The 20,731-nt window shown below is 48.9% G+C and overlaps 1 protein-coding gene across 3 annotated transcripts; it reads left to right on the top strand.

The window, feature by feature from the left end:
- Positions 1–3,858: 3,858 nt before the first annotated feature.
- DNASE1L3 (deoxyribonuclease 1 like 3) lies at positions 3,859–20,400 on the top strand. Of its 3 annotated transcripts, XM_008146300.3 has the most exons (8): positions 3,865–4,096; positions 9,144–9,232; positions 10,560–10,646; positions 11,248–11,360; positions 14,069–14,181; positions 17,065–17,222; positions 19,824–19,920; positions 20,225–20,400. In XM_008146300.3, the coding sequence occupies exons 1-8, from the start codon at positions 3,959–3,961 to the stop codon at positions 20,339–20,341; spliced, it is 912 nt and encodes a 303-aa protein (XP_008144522.2). In that variant the 5' UTR covers positions 3,865–3,958; the 3' UTR covers positions 20,342–20,400. The 3 variants fall into 3 exon arrangements, with proteins under 3 accessions (XP_054585836.1, XP_054585835.1, XP_008144522.2); XM_054729860.1 differs by lacking the exon at positions 19,824–19,920 and having other exon boundaries at positions 3,863–4,096; XM_054729861.1 differs by lacking the exons at positions 17,065–17,222; positions 19,824–19,920; positions 20,225–20,400 and adding an exon at positions 15,862–16,143 and having other exon boundaries at positions 3,859–4,096.
- Positions 20,401–20,731: the final 331 nt, after the last annotated feature.

Below are 20,731 nucleotides of genomic sequence, written 5' to 3'. Positions count from 1 at the left end.
AGCTTGGCCTTTATGGCAGATAAAGATCGTTGGAAGGGTTCTCCTCAGAGCAGTGCCCCACCGAGGCCTGCCCTTCACAAAGTGACCTGCTTGAGGTCCAGGCAAGGCCTGTGTGGAAGATGCTGTGTGAGGTCTAAACCCAGGGTCTGCTTCATCAGCTGGAAACCAACAGACAAAAGTGAGGTCTGTCTCCATTAGGCAGCCTTACGTAACAGACCTCCCCTGTGCCAAACCTCAAGCTGGTTGTGAAACGAGATGACTGGAGCGATCAGCATACATTACAAGAGTATTGTTGGGGCTCATTCCTTGTTAGACGAAGAGTAGCATCACTCATGGAAACACCTGTTTGGGTCACGGGACTCATCGCCTGCCAGTATCGGGGACTTGCCCACCAACCCCTTGTTTCTTTTTGCTGCTCTGGGTGACTCAGCTCGTGGCATCTTTACTCCCTCTGGAATCTCCACCTTGCCTTCCTCAGATTCTGAGGTGTCCTGCACCTCGGTGTATTGGCCCCCACTGACTCCTGCCCACCAGGGCTCAGGGTGCATGGCCGTGGCTGCCACTGAAGTTTGGGGCCATGTGTCTGAGCTCTTGGTCTGCATTTCTGCCCACTCATGGGACATGCATGGGACTCCTTGGTAGGGACTTACTGATAAGAACGTGAGCTTACGGCCTTGAAGGTCTGACTATTCTTGTAATTGTCAAGGTGGACATTGCTCAAGATATTAAACAGAATTATACGAAGAAAAGGGTTCCATTGACAATAAATTCAGGACACCCTGTTTCAACACATTTTAGCAGTTTTTTAAAGTACAGGACTTTCCAGAACATTTAATATGCTCATGTGGATTATAAATCTCCAGAAAGGAGTGATGTGTATTTGTCCGTTTTTCAGGAGCATCCTGTAGACGAGTGTTGAAGCACATGCCCCAGGAAATGCCCTCCATAGCCACTGAGTCGCAGGAGGAAGGACCCCTCCGTGTTCAGCGTGGGTCAGGCCAGTGGCTGCCCTTCCTTCCAGGCTCCCGGATCCTGAGGGGACTGCCTCTCACTCTTCAGTTCCAACACCAGCCCCGCAGAGGATGAGGGAGGGTTTCGGCTTTGCCGGGCCAGCCAGCACAGCCTTGTCACCGGCCCTCCGTTGCCAATGACTCCTGGAACCGGAGGAAAGCTGCCCACGGCTCAGCTGCACGGAGACGTGTTGGCATGGACTCTGTTTAATCTGCTTTAAAAATAAAAAGCTTCTAGCACTTTTCCTTTTTAATTACTAAATAAGTGCATGTTTTTAAAAGAATCAAATACCAAAGTGCATGCAGTAAAAAGTGGAAGTCCTTCTAGCCGTTGAGTTCCTTATTAAGGCTCTGCCCAGTTTGGCGGGGAGAAGCCTGGTCTGGAGTCAGCGACTAGGTTTGAATTCCAGCTCTGCCAGATGCTAGCTGTGTATCCTTGGGCACAAGCCTTGGTTTGCTCATCTGTGAAATGGAGGCACCACAGAAAGGGCCTTGGGGAGTAGTGAGTGAGATGAAACACGAGAATTTTTGAAGCATAGGGTTTTTCTTCCAGAATCTAGCTACTTTTTAAAGCCCAATTCCATGCAATGAGTGTGCTAATTACAGAATGGGGCCAATCGCTTCAGTCTGTTCATGTGACTTTTTTTTTTTTTTTAAGTCCTCAAGGGCAATATCTACATGCAGAAATCACTCTTCAGAGGTTTATTTTTCAAATTAATATTTAAATTATCGAATTTAATAATGCAAAAACAGATTCGTTTGGTCATCTTATAGGTTAGCTGATTTTTCACGCTGGGAACGAAAATAAAACCTTTCCCAGGACCTTGACAAGGTGGTGATTGCCTTGGAAAATGTCATGCTTTTAAGATCGGCTTATGAAAGTTCTTATCCTTTTTATAAGATCAGCTAGGATTGCCAGGTAAAATATGGGATGCCAAATTAAGTTAGAATTATCTAAAGGTCAGATGTACTTAATGCTCTGTATTTTTATTTGCTAAGTCTAGCAACCTTGCATCCAGTAAATGTAAATGATTACTTTTAAGAGCATATGGGCCCATTTACAAAATTTTAAAACTTTTTTAATGTTTAAATTGTACCCTATTTTCTTGTAAAATTCTTTAACTGTCTGAACTAACAAAAGCCATCTTTTTAATACTAAATAATTCTAATTTTAACAAATTGAACTTATAAAACACTGTTAACCTAACATTTAAAAAAAATTTTTTATTGCTTGATTTTAGAGAGAAAGAGGAAGGGAGGGAGGAGGGGGGAGAGAGGGAGAGAGAGAGAGAAACATGGATTTGTTGTTCCAGTTAATTATGCAGTCATTGGTTAAGGCCTGTAATAAGCCTGGACCATGGGTTGAACCTAAACCTTGGTATATTGGGTCAATGCTCTAACCAACTGAGCTACCAGGCCTCAACCTAAAATTTTTACAAATGTTCCAGAACTGCAACAAATTAAAGTCACAAATCTAAGTTGATGCCCACCCCCCAGCAATTGCACATTTTATGTTGGCATTACAAAATTGTCAATTTAATAGGCCAAAATGCTACACGTTTATAAAATACTACATATATACAAATCCCTTCTCAAAAGACACACAAAAAACGTGTGCCTCACTTAATTCTTCCTCCACCTGGGCGACGCCATCTGCCAAGGCTGACAATCACCACCCCACTGGCCAGAGCTTCACTTACCAGAGAGTCACCCAGGCCCCAGGTCTGGGCCGCAGATAACAGGGGATTCAGCTCACCAGGAGCTCAGGAAACCCTTACATCCTTCCATGTACTATTTGGGGCTATCTTCTTTGAATGCCTGGGTGTTCCTGGCCAGAGATTTTGGCCAGGATGTTGACTGGACGTATGTTGGCAATAGACACACATCCCCTGGGCTACGGCCACAGGCCCATCACTTCAAGAGGGGGTGGTCCAGAGACCCCAACGCTGGTTTCAAGTTATGCTCATCTGCCTTCTTCACAGAAGGAATGTCCTTGCCAAAGTCTGGAAATCTTACCTGGGTTTATAACTTGACTGAACTCTATATTTCTTATGATTTGCAGATCTTCGGATCTTCCTCCCCAAATCTTTAAGAATCAATTTACTTGAGCGGAAATCCTCCAATTCTTGCAAAACCGTCTTTCTCGGGGCCACATGACCCTCCCAGGTTTTAAGATAACATCGGTTTGAAGCATGGATCCCTCCAGGGGCTTTAACTGGCTCTTCATCCTTAAAGCCCAAGGACATTTCTCTGACCCATGCTAGCAGGCCACGGACCGCTCGCTCTGGCAGCACACTGCTGGCATTTGGTGTGTTCAAGTATACACAGGAAAACGGCCTTTAAAAATTATCTCATTCAAACTCGACTTGACCTTAATTACGCCCATCAGAGTGGCTGCAGAATCAGAGCCTGGGTGTGTCAAGGGACAGCTGGCTGCCAAATCCCGGGTGATGGCGGAAAACAGCAGAATTTCCCCCTGCCCCTGCCTCACTGTCCCCCACAGAAGGCTCCATCACCCCAGATGCCCTCGGGGGCGCACCACTTCTAAGTTTATCAGTTCTCAGGAAAAGGCACAAGGCCTTCTTGCGACCACAGGAGAGAGAACCAGGTGCCACAGCTGGCTCCCCGATGGCAGAATTGTCTCCGGTGAAGATACAAGTGACTGCAGGGGATGGTGCCTCAATGAGGCAGGCCAATTTCCTCGCCAGAGTGACAGAAACAGGGGATCCTAAAAGATTAGCTCATTTCCTTCGTTTCCTTAGGGAATAAAACCCATGATCTTCAGTTCCTCAGAGAAGTGAAAGTAGCAGCCAGGAATCCAGTAATTCCTGTTGTCTGCAGGCTTTATAAGTCTGCTGAGTGTGAGGAGGTGGCTGGGACTCCACTCACCGCTGTCCTCGGGACACTGCAGTCCTCGACCCAGCCCAGAGCCCAGGAGCAGCGCCAGGATGTCTCAGCCGCTGGCTGCCCTGCTTCTCCTCCTCGCCATCAACGGCGCCCTTGCCCTCAAGATCTGCTCCTTCAACATCAGGTCCTTTGGGGAAAGCAAGAGGGAAAACCAGAAGGTCATGGATGTCATTGTGAAGGTGAGCCCCTCTCTGTGGGAAGGATCGCTGGACCCTGTCCACTGCTTTCAGACTTGAAGAGACTCAGACTTGAAGTTAGTTCCTTGGGCGAAGGTAGCAGCTGGCTTGAAATTTTATAACAATAACAACAGCAGTAATTAAAATAGTCACTTCACTTCTCTGTGTCATTATCACCTCCCTATAGGACTGTTGTTGTTGTTTTAATTATTTATTGATGAGAGAGAGAGAGAGAGAGAGAGAAACATCGATTTGTTGTTTCACTCATTTATGCATTCATTGGATGATTTTTGTATGTGCCCTGATCTGGGATTAAACCCACAACCTTGACATATCAGGATAATGCTCTAACCAACTGAGCTATCCAGTCAGGGCCATGTGGGACTGTTTTGAAGAGCACATTAGCTGATAAATATAAAGCTCCTAAAGCAATACTTGGCTCCCAGTAAGCTCAGGTAAGGGTGGGCTACTACTATAATTCTTATCACCATTTATCGAATGCGTGTCAGCACTCTAAGTACAGATTGTTGGAGACCAGGTGTAAGCTGATGCAGTGTCCCCTGTCTTGTTTCGATCTAACTTGTTTTGATGGCACATTCCTATTGTCAGCAGATGAGCAGAATAGAGAGAGACCTTTCATAGTTTATCAAAAGTCTGTAAATATTTACCGAGAACTTGGCCTCCTGCTTTATCTTAGAGATTAAGAAGAATAGAGAGTACATTCCTCTTTGTTGATCTCCTATTCAATATTTGTGTATAAAAGGCATTAGTAGTCAATAAAAGTTGCTACAATCTCTCGAAGACTCGTAGACCTCCCGGCCCCACGGTCCTGTCTTTCTTTCTTTTCTCAATTCCCACCTCCCTGCCTCAGCCGGGTTCAACCTGTCAGGCTGGTCCCTGACACAAGATTTCATTTAATAACCCTTAGGAAGGAGGATACTTATCCCCCGTGTAGAGATGATGAACAATGAAAGGTGAAGTAATATCGTACAGCTGTGGACGGGTGGGGAGCTGGGGTGCCAGCCAGCCTGGTCTTTTAACCATCCCTGCAGCACAGATTTTTACTTGCTTTCTACCTTCCTTTCTTCCTTCCTTTTTTCCTTTGTTTTACTTTCTCTCTTTCTTCTTTTTTTCTCTCCTCTCCCCTTCTTCCTTTCCTCCTCTTTCCCTGCCCCCACCCCATCAACCTTTTCCCCACTCCCAATTCTAATCTTTTTCTCCACTTAAATAAGACTTTCCTTGGATAATATAATCAATGCCTGGGAACTCTGCCCACACTTCTCTGGAGTCAGTTGACTCTTTTTACCCTACAGGTTAATTATTTTTTGGTTAATCCTCACCTGAGAATGAATATATATATATATATATATATATATATATATATATATATATATATATATATAATTTCAGAGAGGAAGGGAAAGGGGGGGGGAGGAAGAGGGAGGGAGAGGGAGAGAGAGAGAGAGAGAGAGAGAGAGAGAGGGAGAGAGAAACATCAACGATGAGAGAGAATCATTGATTGGCTGCCTCCTACATGAGAGAGAATCATTGATTGGCTGCCTCCTACATGAGAGAGAATCATTGATTGGCTGCCTCCTACATGAGAGAGAATCATTGATTGAGCTCGCAACCCAGGGATGTGCCCTGACCAGGAATTGAACCTGGGACCCTTGAGTCCACAGGCCGACACTCTATCCATTGAGCCAATCTGGCTAGGGCTGAGGATATTTTTTCCCATTGCTTTTCAGAGAGAGGGGAAGTGAGGGAGGGATGGTTGCTGAAAACTTTCCCAGGACTCTGACTGGGTGTTATTACTTTAGAAAACTCCGGGGGCACCGTGCTGTAGTGGGAATGCCAGGAGCCTAGGTTCACATCCCACCTAGGTTCTGCTCCCTGAGCCTCCATGGCCTTTCAGGAACATGGGCCTTACACAACCTGGAGCGCAATGTGGCTGAGCAAAGTCAAGGTGAGGAAGGCAACAGGGCAGGTGATCCCAAACATGAGCTGCCACTCTGTCATTAGGCACAGTGGATTACAGTGAGGACTGGCACACTCTGTTCTAGCTCAGATGGTCCTTTCAGACCTGCTCATCCTTGCCCTTTGGATGGTACCCAAGGCCTTGGGGATGTCGGTTTTTAGCCAGGACAGCCATGCCAAGCCTATGAGAACCGCGACTCCCTGGCTCAACTGGAAACTCTGACACGTGAGGAAACGATTTCCCCACTTCCTCGTGGGGAGGGGCCCATGGAGAGTGGGTACCTACTGAATTCCTGTCACCCTCCTCACTTATTCCACCTGGGAAATGTCACCACAGCCTTAAGAGGCTGACATTTTGTTCTTTGGTGATTCCATGGAGGGGGGCCTACAGTCAGCATCTCCCTTAAGCCACTGTGTCCTAGAGGGCTGACTGATGGACAGCCCATCACACCAGACACCACGCATGTCTGAAGTCTTTGTCAAGGCCCCTGACCTTCTCCATTATTGCAAAGCCTCCCTGGAAACAGAGGCCATCGGAAAACAGAGCCACCCAGAGCACTTACCGTGAGACTCAGATCCCAGGCTCCTGGGATAGTAGTACATACAGGGGCCCTTGTCTGAGCACCTTCTATAAGCCAGGAACTTTATATCTTATTTAATACTGTGACGTAGGTGGCATTGTCCTCACTTTATTACTGAGACTCAAAATGGTGAAGTGATTTATTCAGGCTTCCGTAGCTAGTAAGGAGAAGAACCAGGTTCAAATCCAACCACGTAAGTGGAAATGCCTTTTCCACTCTTCCATACTGGATTTATCACGTCAGAGATGAGCCCAGCTTCATCAGGCTGTAGTTGTTATGGCCTTTGTTGGGGAGGTTGGGGAGTGAGGGAGGCCTGCCTTCTCCTTCTTGGGTTTGTTGGCCGGAACCACGGGCAATTCTCCAGATGCCAAATCCTGCCCGGGAAAGGCTCCCTCTGCCTGTGACTTCGTCCGTTTGTGTCCTTAAAGAGTCGAGCTTGTTCATCCAACAAATGCTCATTGAAGGTAGGCCGTGGGCCAGACGCTCTGAGACACTGGGAGTGAGACAGTGGATAATATAACCAATGCCTGGGAACTCTGCCCACAGAGCTTACAGCACCCGATCACTTAATTTAGGAGTGCTGACTGTCCTGGGCCCTTAATATGCATCCAAGCTCAGCCTGACAAACCCTCTGATTAGTAGACCCCTTTTACAGATGAGCAACTGGAGTTCAGAGAGGTGAAGAGTGTTGCCCAAGGTCATGGAGCAGAACGGAGGCCTGACTGACCCTGTCCGGGCTCTTCCCCGCCCTGCTGGCTGCTCCCCGTTTAGGGGCATGAAAGAGGCTTTCACAGGCTGCCGTCTGCCCCAGGTTTTTCTAGAGTTCTCCAGGCTGCCCCTTCCCCTCTTCCCAGGCTCACTCAGGGCACCGCCGGCTGGGATTCCCTCACCACTAGCCATGCACTGTCCCTTCTGGGAACAGTCAGGGGAGTCTCACTGGGTGTGGGGGCTGGGAAGGCCTCCCGGGGACCCTCCTCCTCAGGTACTCCTCCTAAGGAAATGGAGCCAGGGGAAATATATTTTTCCTTGTCTGGAATATATTTTTCTGGCCTGAAGTTGGGGCAGAAAAAAATGTGTCATGAATGAATTTGAAAACTGAATGATGACTGTGGGGGAAACACTATGTAATACTAGGTTGGAAAAAAAAAAAGATGAAAACTGTATGATAAATATTGCCATTGTTTGCTGAGCATCTGTTCTGTGCCGTGGCCTGGACAGAATTTTATATCCACTATGTCACTGAATCCCTATGAGGGGGGATCATCCCAGTTCCCAGATAAAGAGGCTGGCATTCAGGGAGCTTACGTGGCTTGTTCAAGGTCACACAGCTGGTGAGTGATAGAGTCAAGACATGAATCCAAGGCACAGCCAGTGTGGCTCAGTGGTCGATCATTGACTTATGAACCAAGAGGTCACGGTTTGATTTCTGGTCTGAGCACATGCCCGGGTTGTGGGCTGGATCCCAGTGTGGGGAATGCATGAGGCAGCCGGTGGATGAGTCTCTCTCCCTCTCTCTTCCTCTCTGAAATCAATAAAAATATATATATTTTTAAAAAAGACATGAACCCAAGGCCATCTGACTCAGAGTCCATACTTTGAACCCATGGGCTAGTCATTTTGCTGCCACTTTTGTAAGTAGATAATATGGAGAAATCATGTGGGAAAGGAACTTCTCCTGCATTCTTTACCTCTAAGCTCCTTCTCACCTTTCAGGCCCTTCAAATGCCCTCTCCTCCTTGGAGCTTTCCTTGGTGTCTGGGCAGAAGGAATTAATTATTCCTCAACATTCCTACAGCTGGGACTTGTTTAGTCCAAATGTCATGTCCCTCGCATGGTAGCTAGTTGTTTCCATTTGTCTCTCTCACTGGACCATCTGTCTTTCAGGGCAGGGCTGTGTTTTAACAGGTTGACATGGTGACCTTTACAGTCACACCGACCGGAGTTCAAATCCTGGCTGCACCACCTCTGCTGGCTGTGCCTTTCAGCTCGTCACTCAGGCCTCTGAGCTGGTTCCCTCCTGCACGTCAGTGAGGGAAAGTCATTCATAGAGTTGGTGAGGCTCAGCGTAGGCTCACAATAATGTCAGGTCTTATAGTTATTATCATTGTGGTTATACCTCAGTATCCAGCCTGGTACTTTTCATTTACTAAGGGTTTAATAAATATTGATTATTATTATAGTCATTATTCAAGCAAAGCCGAGAGGTGGGAGGTCGGGTGTGGACTGGATTGCCTAGGTTCACATTCTGCCTTGGCCACTGGCTGGGTGACTCTCGATGCTTTCCTCACCTCTGGAGCCTCAGGCTCCTTGTCTTTAAAATGGACACAGTAACAGCACCTCCCTCAGGGAGCCCTTCATTTATTTTAGGCAAGAATTTAATTAATTTAACAATGCACCCAATTTGATACTTAAAACATAGTAAGTACCCCCCAAAAGGTTTTTTATTATTTGTAGTAAGTGCCCTCAACCCCTTGGGAATTCTCTCTCTGCAGATCATCAAACGCTGTGACATCATACTCCTGATGGAAATCAAGGACAGCACCAACAAGATCTGTCCCACACTGATGGAGAGGCTGAATGGGTAAAGATGGGGCCCCAGACCTTCTGTGGGTTCAAGGTCAAGTGCAAGGGCACCTGAAAAGCCCCAGGGAACTGACTTAGCATGAGAGCAAGCACTCACTCTGACCACCAGTACACGTGGCCAACGTGGCCTGGGCTTCCAACTCTGTTAGCCACAGTTCTAAGAACCTTCAATCAGCTAGCTTTAATATGATAAAACAAAATAAGGGAAACAGATGAGGAGCCAGGACAGAGAGAGAAATAAAAGAAACAGACAAGAGGCTGAGCTGAGAAGTGCTATTCTAAAGAAAGATCAGGTGTCAGTAGGAAATATGAAATGACCACAGACTGGGATGTTATGCAGCCATTATAAATCATGTTTATTGAAGAACAGGTTAGATCTAAACAGGCCAGCATGGAAAGATGGCTGCAATTGAACAGAACAAGTTCAGAATTGTAGGTAGAGCAACCCAGTTTATTAATCATATCGCATTATAGAGGAATAAGAGTATGTTTGAGTTTGCATGGGCATAGAAGAAAGACTGGAAGGATATGCTCCAAACTGCTACTAGTGGTTACTGTAGGGTCTAACTTGGCCGCTAAAGGTCCCTTCTGGTTTCTTCCAACTGAACCTGAGACCATGCCTGGGGCTAGACATGCCCTAGATTTCTCTGCGGCCAGAGGGAGTAACATCGGGTCAGGCTCTGCCAGGGTGGAGTGATCAGCAGGTTTGGCAAACACACTGAGAGTCGGGTTTCTTCGGGAAGGTGAGGGTTAGGGTCAATGGGACTTCATGGCTGTATCCCCAGTTCCCAGAACATAAACAACAGCTGGTTTGAAATTATAGTTCTGGGCTTGTTAGAAAATGCCTGGGGGTTTTCAGAGCAGGAAAGAATTTCCAACGAAAATGTGACTAAGAATCCTGCATATGATAAATGCTCAGGAGTGCTGCGTGGATAGGTGACCAGAAAAGGTTGCTCCAACGGGGAGTATGAGCTGCAGCCCCAGCCATGGCCCAGAGTGGGTTTTGGGCTGATTCTGGCCGGAAGCTTCTATGGTCTCAATGGTCTCTTACAGGTACAGGCCAAATAGATTCCGGAGTAGGATCTGGGTTCAAATCCCAGCTTTGTGCTTACAAACTATAAAAATGGGGTAACAGTAGTATCCACCTATAAGGACTAGAAATAAAGATCCTGGCAGATGTTACATTTCCAGCCAATGATGGCCCTTCTTATTAGACTCTCCATGATGCCATTGGAGATATGGAGGCAGATTGGAGAGAGGGGAATCTCTGCAATAGGGAAATGTTTTTCTTTTTTAAGATTCAATGTAAAATCTTTGTTTTCTAGAAATTCAAGAGCCACAACATACAACTGTGTGATTAGCTCTCGGCTCGGAAGAAATACATATAAAGAACAGTATGCCTTTATCTACAAGTAAGTATCATCTATGCTTCCTGGAACATGGTTCATGTATAAACGATGGCTATGAATTTAATCAAAATGCATATCTTTTCTTCAAAATGAAATTTTGATCTCTAACCAGTTCTCAATATCATTAAAAGTAATTGCCGTCGAAATTGGGACTGGTGCAAAGTATTAACTCTTCAAACTAGAAAACACGAGCAGCTTCCTAACACCTAATGTGTTGGTTAACTCAGTGCTTGCCTGGTCAAGGGGTTCAGGATTTCTTTCTTCTTCGTAATCAAGTCCTGGTCCAGGGATGGAAACCTGAGTTGCCCAGCACAGCTGACTCCAGAACTTCATATTCTCACCTTCTTCCTACTAGTAATTTGTTTTAAGTCTGAACATTAACTGTGGGTGCCCCAGATACATAGTCTTGCTCAGCTCTTTCCCTCCCAAAGGACCCTGGCCATTGAGAAGAGTTGACTGAGCCTTGTTCTCAAGGTAAAGATCCTTTCCAGCTCTCGAGCCCACTTGGGAGGCTAATGAAGCTATGGGAACCTACATAATTACTTCTTGAAAGAAGTAAGGAGACAGCTGACTCAGCTGGGTGGACTTCTTTTTTCTTCTCTAGGGAAAAGCTAGTGACCGTGAAGAAAAAATACCTCTACCATGACCTTCAGGATGGAGACACAGATGTATTTTCCAGGGAACCTTTTGTGGTCTGGTTCCAGTCACCCCAAACCGGTGAGACCCACACACCTCTCTTGCCCATGATCTCCCCAGAGCAATGGGCAACAGCCCTAAAGTGTGAGCTGTGACCCTGGAGTTTATGCAGCATCTTTAGGGAGGCTTTAGGCTTGATGGAGAAGGCCATTAAGAACTTCTAATACCTGACCCTAGCCGGTTTGGCTCAGTGGATAGAGCATCGGCCTACAAACTGAAGGGTTCCGGGTTCAATTCCGGTTAAGGGCACATGCCAGGGTTGTTGTCTCAATCCCCAATAGGGGGCGTGCAGGAGGCCACCGATCAATGATTCTCTGTCATCGTTGATGTTTATATCTCTCTTTGCCTCTCCCTTTCTCTCTGAAATCTATATATATATATATATATATATATATATATATATATGAACTTGTAATGACTGTAGAAGATGCAGTATAGTTTGATGGCACCAGGCTGGCATCTCAGAATGCCATTACTCAAGACCTCCCCAGCCTGGAGCCCCACCTTCTGGAATCAATGATAACTCCACTGACTTTGGAGCATTTAGGCTGATAGGAATTATTTACCTTAATTCCTCAGTCCCAATCAAGTACAACCATTTCTTCATTTAAAAAAATCCCAGTGATGGCCAGCAAAGTTGAACTCTTCAACCTAGGGTCTCCCTCTAGTAACTGCATAGAAGTCTCCTCCACAGAAATCCAAATGATTGCACCCTGAACTTGAACCACAATAGTACTTGTATTAGCCACTAACAATTGTTGATCACTGATTAGTGCCAGGCTCCTAGACTCCTTGAAACGAACGGAGATTGTCTCCACTTCAAAAAGATGGAGTCACTGAGCCAAGTTCACCCAGCACCTATTGAAGTAGATGAGTCAGGAGGATTGTGACCCAAGCCACCATCTCAGGAGCTCATGCTCTTACCCACTGTGTGACACTCAAGTGAAGTCAAGAATAAATTTGGTTTGCCATTTGGAGGTGCAGAGAAGCAAATATATCTTCAGTACCTATATGTGCCAGGCACTGTCCCAGGTGCCAGACAAGATAGACAAGGTCCCTGCTCTCGTGAAGTTATATTTTAGTAGGGGAGACAGATAATAACCAAACAAATACATGCAGAGCTGTAAGTGTGTACACTTATACCTACCAATATAAACACCCTGAACTAGTTCTGCCCTGGGTCAATGACCTCAGAGGCAGAGTGCTGACAAACATAGGAGAATGGGGAGGGAATTCCCAGGAAGGAGAGAGAAGGAAGTGGGGCTATTGAGGGCAAGAAGTGCCCTTCAGAGAGCACGTACAATAAGCCTTTCTCACGCACACGATTCACATTTAGCTGAACAGAGCAGTGTTCAGAGCACCCCCACGCCCCCCTTGCTGACTATATTTTCTCCCAGTGAGTCCTTTGTGAATTGCTAACAAACCTGTCTTATTGAGCTTCCAACTTCCACTCTTCTCTTCCCCTTTCTCCCTCCTTGGGATGGCACCTCAGCCATGTCCTGTTTAGTTTTCTCTCTTGTTCGAGAAAAGCTCCTTATGTCCTCTCTATCTGGGGTTAAAGGTGAAGGAGTTAGCTGTTCATATATCTTTTAATTCATTCATTCATTCAGTCAGCCAGTCAGTCCATCAGCAAACATTTTGAGCACCTCCAACACGCCAGGCACGGTGCTAGATACTGGAGCCAAGCGGGTGAGTGGGACAGATGAGCCTGCCCTCACAGCCCTGGTTCCAGTGGCCAAACATGGAAGTAAAGCAAGGAAGTTCAGAGCATGAGGCAAGTGAGCGAGATGTATTGCCTAGTAGCGTGAGGGCCCACCTTCGATGGGGTGGGGACCAGCTAAGGCCCCTGGGAGTGACATTAGGCTGTGACCTGCAGAAATCAGTCACAGGGGACTGGCAGATTGTAGAGGGAGGGCAGAGTGAACACACATGTTCAGAGGTGGGGAAGGGCTTGGGGTGCACAGCGGGGCCACAAAGAGGATGGGGGGCCAGTGGAGGTGTGAGGAGGAGAGTGGGAGATGAGGCTGCTGGATCCGTGTCCTGGAGACAGGCTCCAGGTCCTGGCTCCCCACTGTGTGACCCCTCAACAGCACCCAGCTCCCAGGCAGGAGCCGGGGCCCAGGCACGGAATGAGGGGAAGCCAGAGGACTAGGCGAGGAGGTGTCCGGAGCACAACAGCGCTATGAGCAAGTGGGCAAGGCAGGTTCCGAGGCCGCCCGCATCCCTCCCTCGGGCCTCTCAGTGCCTCCTGGTGGGAGCTGGTTTTTAGACACTTCCCAAACATCCACTTTATTTTTTAAATAACATTTTTGGGCTTTTTTTTTTCCCCCCTGATTACAAAGCGTGTATAAACTGACGTGCTTTGATTTTTTTTCATTAGAAAAAAACTTCTTAGTACAAAAGCCAGCCTTATTATTTTTTAAAAACAGAAAATACAGTTTTTTAAAAAAAAGGGAAAGTAGAAACACCCACAGTGCCAGCAAGGAACACGGTCTCCCAGCTTTTTCTTAGCCGCGCAGGGCGAGTGGGAGAAAAGAGGCTCTCGTGTCCAGAAAACAGCCGCCTCGTGATCCTCAGATCCTGCACCTCCCAGCTGCGGGCTGGAGCCCCTGGAAGTGGGGGCCCAGTGGCAGGGCGCGTGCCTCCTGGGAGGACAGCCGCTTCCCTCGGCCCTGCCCTGGGACCTGGCAGGGGAAGTGCGTGACCTCCGCCTCCTTCCTGCTCCCCAGCTGTCAAGGACTTCGTGATTGTCCCCCTGCACACCACCCCCGAGGCATCCGTCAAAGAGATCGACGAGCTGGCTGATGTCTACAAGGATGTGAAAGGCCGGTGGAAGGCAGAGGTGACGACCCGCCCTGTTTGCTGGATTGGGGAGGGATGAGTGACGCCCCGGGAGGGTGAGGGGCTCAGAGCCTGTGCAGACCACCCCTCCGGAGCCTCCCGGTGGGTTCTTCCTCAGCCCTAGATGTCCTGCTTGCTCCGTCTGCCTGGGCACCCCCGCGTGGGCCTTGGGGCTCACACCTGCTCCCCTCACAAAGGCTGCGAACGCTCAGGGCGGGACCGGCTAGTGCCGGGCCCTGTGTGGCGGCTGGACAGGGACGAGTGTATTGCATCCTCCCAGTGACCCCACGAGGTCGCTACTCTTACCACCCTCACTTTGCAGGCGAGAACAGTGACACACAGAGGTCGGCAGTCTCCCAGGTGCCAGTGACAGAATCTCAAACTGGCAGAAGCCAGTTTCTTGGTTCTTGTAACTAAGATGTCCAGGAGTGGCTCAGGCACAGCTGGTCCAGGGCTCCGGCAGAGGAACCAGGGCTTGGCTTGTCTCTGTCCACCCTTGTTTCCCCCCCCCCCCTTTCCTCTGGGGGGGGGAGGAGGGGCAGGCTCCAGGCTCAGGCTGGCTCCCCTCTGGGACGGCAAAACGGCCACCAGCAGCTTCTAGACCAAATGACAAATTTCCTCTCCCTCAACGCAGCAAATACCCTGGGAGGGAGTCTTATTGGCTCTGATTGGGTCACATGTCCACCCCTGCACCCATCACTGTGACCAGGGGGCTGAGAGGCTCTGACCGGCCAAATCTGTGTCAGCTCCACCCCGACCTCATGGACTGAGGGGAGGGGGGCTGCCATCCTCATAGCAGGACAATACATCTACCATCTTGTTGGCCTCAATGATTTCCTCAGCTGGAAAACAGGGACGCCACCCCCTGTGGCTGTGAGGTCTGCGGAAGAGCTTGGCAGCCATGGAAGTGCTTAGGGGGCTCTTCTGCACCCTCCTTTCCTCCTGTCGGGATGTGACTCTGTTGGTCCCGTCCTCCTCCTCAGCTCCACGGCTGGAAGTGCAAACGAGTCAGGTGTGGCCCAGAGCTGGGGCATGGAGAACTCGGGGGTGCCTTTCATTGCTTCCTTGTAAAGAGCAGGTCAAGAGAAAGACTCACTCATTCAACAAGAATTTATTGAGCATCTGTTAAGTGTTGGGTACTGGGGAGGTATCACTGGCCCAAAAATGAACAAGAGGAGAAATCCGTGCCGAAAAAGCCTTCCGTGAGGCAGACTGGGGTTCAGTTCTTGGTTTCACCCCTTGAACCTCCCAGCGGAGTGGTGTAGAGCAGGCCCTCTATCCTGTTTCCACAGGCGCTAAAGGTCCTTCCACCTCCGAGTGTTTGTGAGATTGAAATGAAACTTTATAAAGCACTTAATGCTGGATTTGGCGCACAGAGAGTGCTCCATGAATCGTGCCTTTATTAATAGAAGCTGGTAGTCACTAGGGTTAAGGATGACATCCTGTCCTCAACTGTGCCCATCAGTCACAGGGAAAACCATGACAGAGGTCAAAATAAAACGTTTTTGAAGAAAACTCCAAAGTCAGCAACAGCCCCAAACAATAGCACAAACAAGGAAATCTGCACTTCCTCAGGATTGGGGAATATTGAAATTCTGTCCCAAGAGCCCTCCACGGAAAAACACACCCAAGATAGGATGTTTCTGTTGGTGACCTAAGGTTCTTCTCACTTCCTCCATAGACAAGATTTCCACAGGAATACATTTCCAACTTCAGGACAGTAGGAGGGAGAGAGCTGTGCCCAGGCTGTCAAATACACCACCCACCTTCATTTTTCCTGCTTGGAAACAAGAGGTGTTGCTTCATTCATATGTTTGAGCCAGAGAGAAAAGATGCGAGGGAACCCATTAGCAGCCTTCTCTCATCCCCACCTAGCCCTGCGTGAATTACAGAGACGTGGTGACTAAGAGCAGGAGGGAGCAGCTGCAGCCAACACCCCCTCCCTGTAAAGAACACCCTCCCTTGTACACACCTGCCAGTCAAATACGCATCAAAAGTGTGACTCAATTTCATTTATATGTATGTTTTGAATGACAATTCATTATGTATGATCTCATGGGGATCAGGGACCCAGGAGCAGCCTGGCTCAGTGGTTCTGGCTCCTGCTCTCTCTGGGGCGGCACGGCCAGACATCAGCTGGGATTTCAGTCTCTGAAGGCGGGGTTAGGGCTGGACGAGTCCCTCCACGCTGGCTCACTTGCATGGATAGCAGATGGGTGCTGCCTGGAGACCTCCTCCCTCTCCCTGTGGGTCTCTCCATGTGGATTGGGCTTCCTCACATAACGGTGTCTGGATTCCAAAGATGGACGTCCTGGGGCTCCTCTGTGGGGAACGGGGTGCCCTTTCCACACCTCTCCCCTCTAACTCTGGAAGTAGCTAGCTCCCTCCTCCCTCTGGGCGTACAGCCCCCTCTGTGACTCGGCTTTAAACGGTGGCCTCTTCTTGTAAAAAGCAAAAAGAACTAAGGAAGACCCTGTGTTCGTTTGCCAGGGCCGCCATAGCCAAGTACCAAGGACTGGGCGGCTTAAACAACACCAATATGTCAGGGAGGCTAGAGGCTCAAGATCAAGGTGTGAGCAGGTTGGTTCCTCCCGAGGCCTCTCCCTTTCTAATCTTCTCTTTCTATGAGGACACCAGTCATACTGGATTAGGGTCCACCCATATAATCTCATTTTAACTTAATTACCGCTTTAAAGGTACTCTCTCCAAATAGGTCACATTCTAAGATACTGGGCTTAGGACTTCAATACACGAATTTGGGAGACACAGTTTATCCCGTCATTTCCTGAGCATGGAGGACGGAGTCGTTGCCGGCAGTGCTGAGTGATGGAGTTTGGCAACACAGCCCAATCCGGCGACTGATGCTCCACATCATGTCTTTCAGAATTTCATCTTCATGGGCGACTTCAATGCCGGCTGCAGCTATGTCCCCAAGAAGGCCTGGAGCAGCATCCGCCTGAGGACCGACCGCGAGTTCGTTTGGCTGATCGGGGACCAAGAGGACACTACTGTCAAGACGAGCACCAAGTGTGCATATGACAGGTGGGAGCCAGCTGCCGCACCCGAGAGCCCAGACGGTGCTTCCTGTGCATTAGGAGAGGCGCCCCCTCTGGGCAGAGGAGGCATTTGGCTCGGAGAGCAGAGGCCCATTTCAGGCCTCTCCGCCTAGAGCTTCGCACAGCCTACAAACTGCATGAACTGGGCACCGTAGTTCGGCAGTGGCAGGCATGGGCTTCGGTCTCAGACTGGCTTGGGTTCAAACCCTCGCTCTACCACTTAATATGTCCGTGACTAAGAGACTTGTGCCTTTGTTTTCTCACCTGCAAATGGAGATTAGAATAGTACTTCCTGCATGGACACAGGATGATAATTAAGTGAAGTAGCATATGTAAATCTTATAACACAAAGCCTGCCATATAAGCGCTCAGTGCATTCGTTGCTGTTAATTATTCCATCACAAAGACATGTCACAGTTTACTCACCCAGTCCCTTATCATTAGGCATTAGGATTGGGCATTAGGTTATACTATTCAGGGTCAGTTATTTAAACATTTCTGCTTCCATACGTACTTTATGCATATAGTTATGATTTCCTTAAGGTGGAACTCTAAAACATGAAAGCAGTTAGAGCAAGGAAGTAGTTACACTTCTAAAGCTTTTGCTGCACATCCCTAAATGAAAACACACACATTCAAATAACTGCATGCCCTTGTATGTGTAAGATCTCCCTGGGGATGTTCCATCAGCTCTCACCTTTGCTCCTTAAGGCGGAGGGAGGCGGTGAGGATGCCTGAAGCCTGTGAATGCTCATGACCTGGCCTCCCATAGCAGAGACCGCAGGCAGGGAATCCCCTGGGAGCCCTGGCCCCACGCTGGCTTCCGTTCCCAGGGCTTAGCCGGCCACGGAGAAAGCATGCGATGGCCATCTGCGAGTCCACGATTGTTCTCACTTCTCTCGTTTTGAGGTCTGGCTTTCGTTTTCACCCCATGACCTCCTTTGTTCCTCTCGGAGCTCTCAGGGCTGGTGTGTCCAGTGCAGAAGTCGTCACCCCAGCCCTGGCAGGTGGAAGCAGCCCTCGCAGGGGGTGGGGGGGTGGGGGAGCAGAGTCAAGGTGGGAAGCCCCGGGAGACTGAGCTCCCTGCACCTCCCTCCGTTTTGAGGGGCTGCCAGCAGGGGACATGCCAGTTGTGTGGCCTTGAGCACATCAAGTCCCTTCTGTGGCCCCATTCTTCTCCCAGCAAACACGAGGGAGGTGATGGGAAATGTTGAAGCAGAAGAACAGTGAATCCCAGGGAGAGAAGGTCACAGCAGATTAGGTGGGGTGGGGAACAGGTTAAAACGGTGTTCCCCGGGACCCCAGGTTACACACACGAATGCCAAAGGATGGCAGATGACGTGTGATACTTCCCTTTTTATTAAATTTATTGGGGTGACACTGGTTAATCAAAGTATGGAGGTTTCAGGTGCACACCATCTGTATACTGTATTGTATGTTCACCACCCCACGTCAAATCTATGTTTTCCTTAACAGCATGTATCTTTTGTGGTTTTTAAAAAGGCATATAAATGTGGGGTTTTTTTGGACTCAATGCGAGTCTTTGTTCTGTGTTCAAATACCTTTTGAACACCTCCCAGGCGCTGGGCCAGCCTCGGAAGAGCTTAGCAGGACCAGCCGGCCCACCTGTGTCCGTACCTACGCGTAGAAGTCAGAAATGGGGGAGCCTTCACTATGTCCTTTCTGACTCTCCGGGTTGGGAAGGATGGCTTTAAGAAATCTCCAACTGCGCGTGAAGGGTTTACTTGTGGGTGGAGTTCAGAGTTAACCAGGTGGTGGCGTTTGCCAACACAGGACACCAGTCAGCCCTTCGGAGAAGGGAGCGCTCGGTGGATGGTCACAAGCCAGCAGCCGGACTCCTCTTGTCAGGCTTTAGTCCGTCTGTCAGGGCCACACAGACCCCAACTGCATCCCCCCACTTGGTATCCATTAGCGTCCATGTTCCCAAAACTCAGTTAACTATCATGTACCCATTGGGTTTTCTCCATATCTGTCTTTAAATACATTCGTTTCTTACTAAAAAAAAAATTAATTTTAAAGGAAATGTCATAACCAAGGTAAGAAACCAGCATCATTTGCCATAAGTCGAAAATAACTGTACAAATCATTCCAGTGAAAACCGAACCATGCAAATTCTGACTTAACTCTCTTGCCTCTTTACTGCGTGCAGCCTGCTCTCTCTTGGTCAACAGGGAAGCTTAGGGCACATTAAAGACACGCCGGCACCTCTCTCCATCATCCAATCAGGGAAAGTGAGAAATAACGGCGAAGGAAATGACAATCTTAGAATGCACGGTACTGCTATGTAGTGTCCATGTATCATATAACGTCTTCTCTCCCACCACCAGGGCTACCTGTCCACACAGGGAGACACTGTCCTGGTGCCCACAGGGCCCAGAGGAGCTAAGCCTCCTTCCCAATCTTGGGCACTATCGTGAGGGTCACAGGCTAAGCCCAGGGGCGGACTTTGAGCACCACATGACGGGTCCAGGCTGCTCAGTCAACTTCAGATGTCAAACATGGACCTTGGTTTGAGCTCAGAAACCAGCGGTGGATTAACAAGACGGCCTTCCCGCCTCTTCTGTAGGATTGTGCTGAGAGGACGGGAGATCGTCAGCTCCGTGGTGCCCAAGTCCAGCAGCATCTTTGACTTCCAGAAAGCGTATGGGTTAACCGAAGAGGAGGTATGGCCGCCCCCTTGTCTTTCGAAGCCACTGTCCTGGGCAGATGGGCTGGTGTCATCATGGAGGCCACTACGAGAGACCTAACCTTGGGCCATTGGGCCTTGAGTCTCAATGCCGATGGCTCTGTGATCTGAGGACCTGCCTTGGCTTCTAATTGAGCTGGTCCAGGGGCGATGCTCACCAGGGTGTGTTCTGTTGGGTGACTCTGGGCATTCCATCTTCTCTCCTGAAGCCTGAATTTGCTCATCACGAACGTTAAGAGTGCCTCCTCATTCTCAAGCGTGTCTCCCTTTCATCCTCACAGGCCCTGGAGGTCAGCGACCACTTTCCAGTTGAATTCAAACTACAATTTTCAAAGGTCTCCACCAGCAGGAAAAGACCTTTCTCTTCAGGGAGGAGAACCAGGGCCCGCCGCTCCTAGGTGCCAGGGCACCGTTTTATTAACCATTTCCTGCCTCTAAATAAACAGCTCTAACAGCACCATCTGCTCCCTGCAGCCAGGAAACAAGACTGGCCCCGCGGCCCTCATTTTCCAACTTGGATCTAGTCCAACTTGACCCGAATTGGGAGGAGACGCTTCCATTATCCCCCGTGGCTGGTACCTCCCCTGAATTGCCCCGGAGGAAACGGGGCTTTTGCATCCAAAAGGAGGGTTTTCCCGCCCTGAACCCGAGCCCCGCCGCCAGCACGGCCGCTGCCCAGCCTGGCCCCGGAGAAGCTGCCGCAGGGGGAAGAACATCCGTCTTCAGTCTCACGAGGGACCCTGTGCCACCAGAAATGACCAGAAATGCCTAGGCCCCAACTGCACCCC

Source organism: Eptesicus fuscus, chromosome 18 (genome assembly GCF_027574615.1).
Source record: "Eptesicus fuscus isolate TK198812 chromosome 18, DD_ASM_mEF_20220401, whole genome shotgun sequence".
In the NCBI taxonomy this organism is placed as follows: Eukaryota; Metazoa; Chordata; class Mammalia; order Chiroptera; family Vespertilionidae; genus Eptesicus; species Eptesicus fuscus.
This window is presented reverse-complemented; position numbering and strand designations above follow the sequence as displayed.

Excerpts from the sequence above, each read along its gene's own strand:
- DNASE1L3 (XM_008146300.3), top strand. The coding sequence starts at position 3,959 with ATGTCTCAGCCGCTGGCTGCCCTGCTTCTCCTCCTCGCCATCAACGGC. Across the intron at positions 4,097-9,143 it reads TCATGGATGTCATTGTGAAG|ATCATCAAACGCTGTGACAT; the intron begins GTGAGCCCCTCT and ends CTCTCTCTGCAG. Across the intron at positions 9,233-10,559 it reads CTGATGGAGAGGCTGAATGG|AAATTCAAGAGCCACAACAT; the intron begins GTAAAGATGGGG and ends TTTGTTTTCTAG.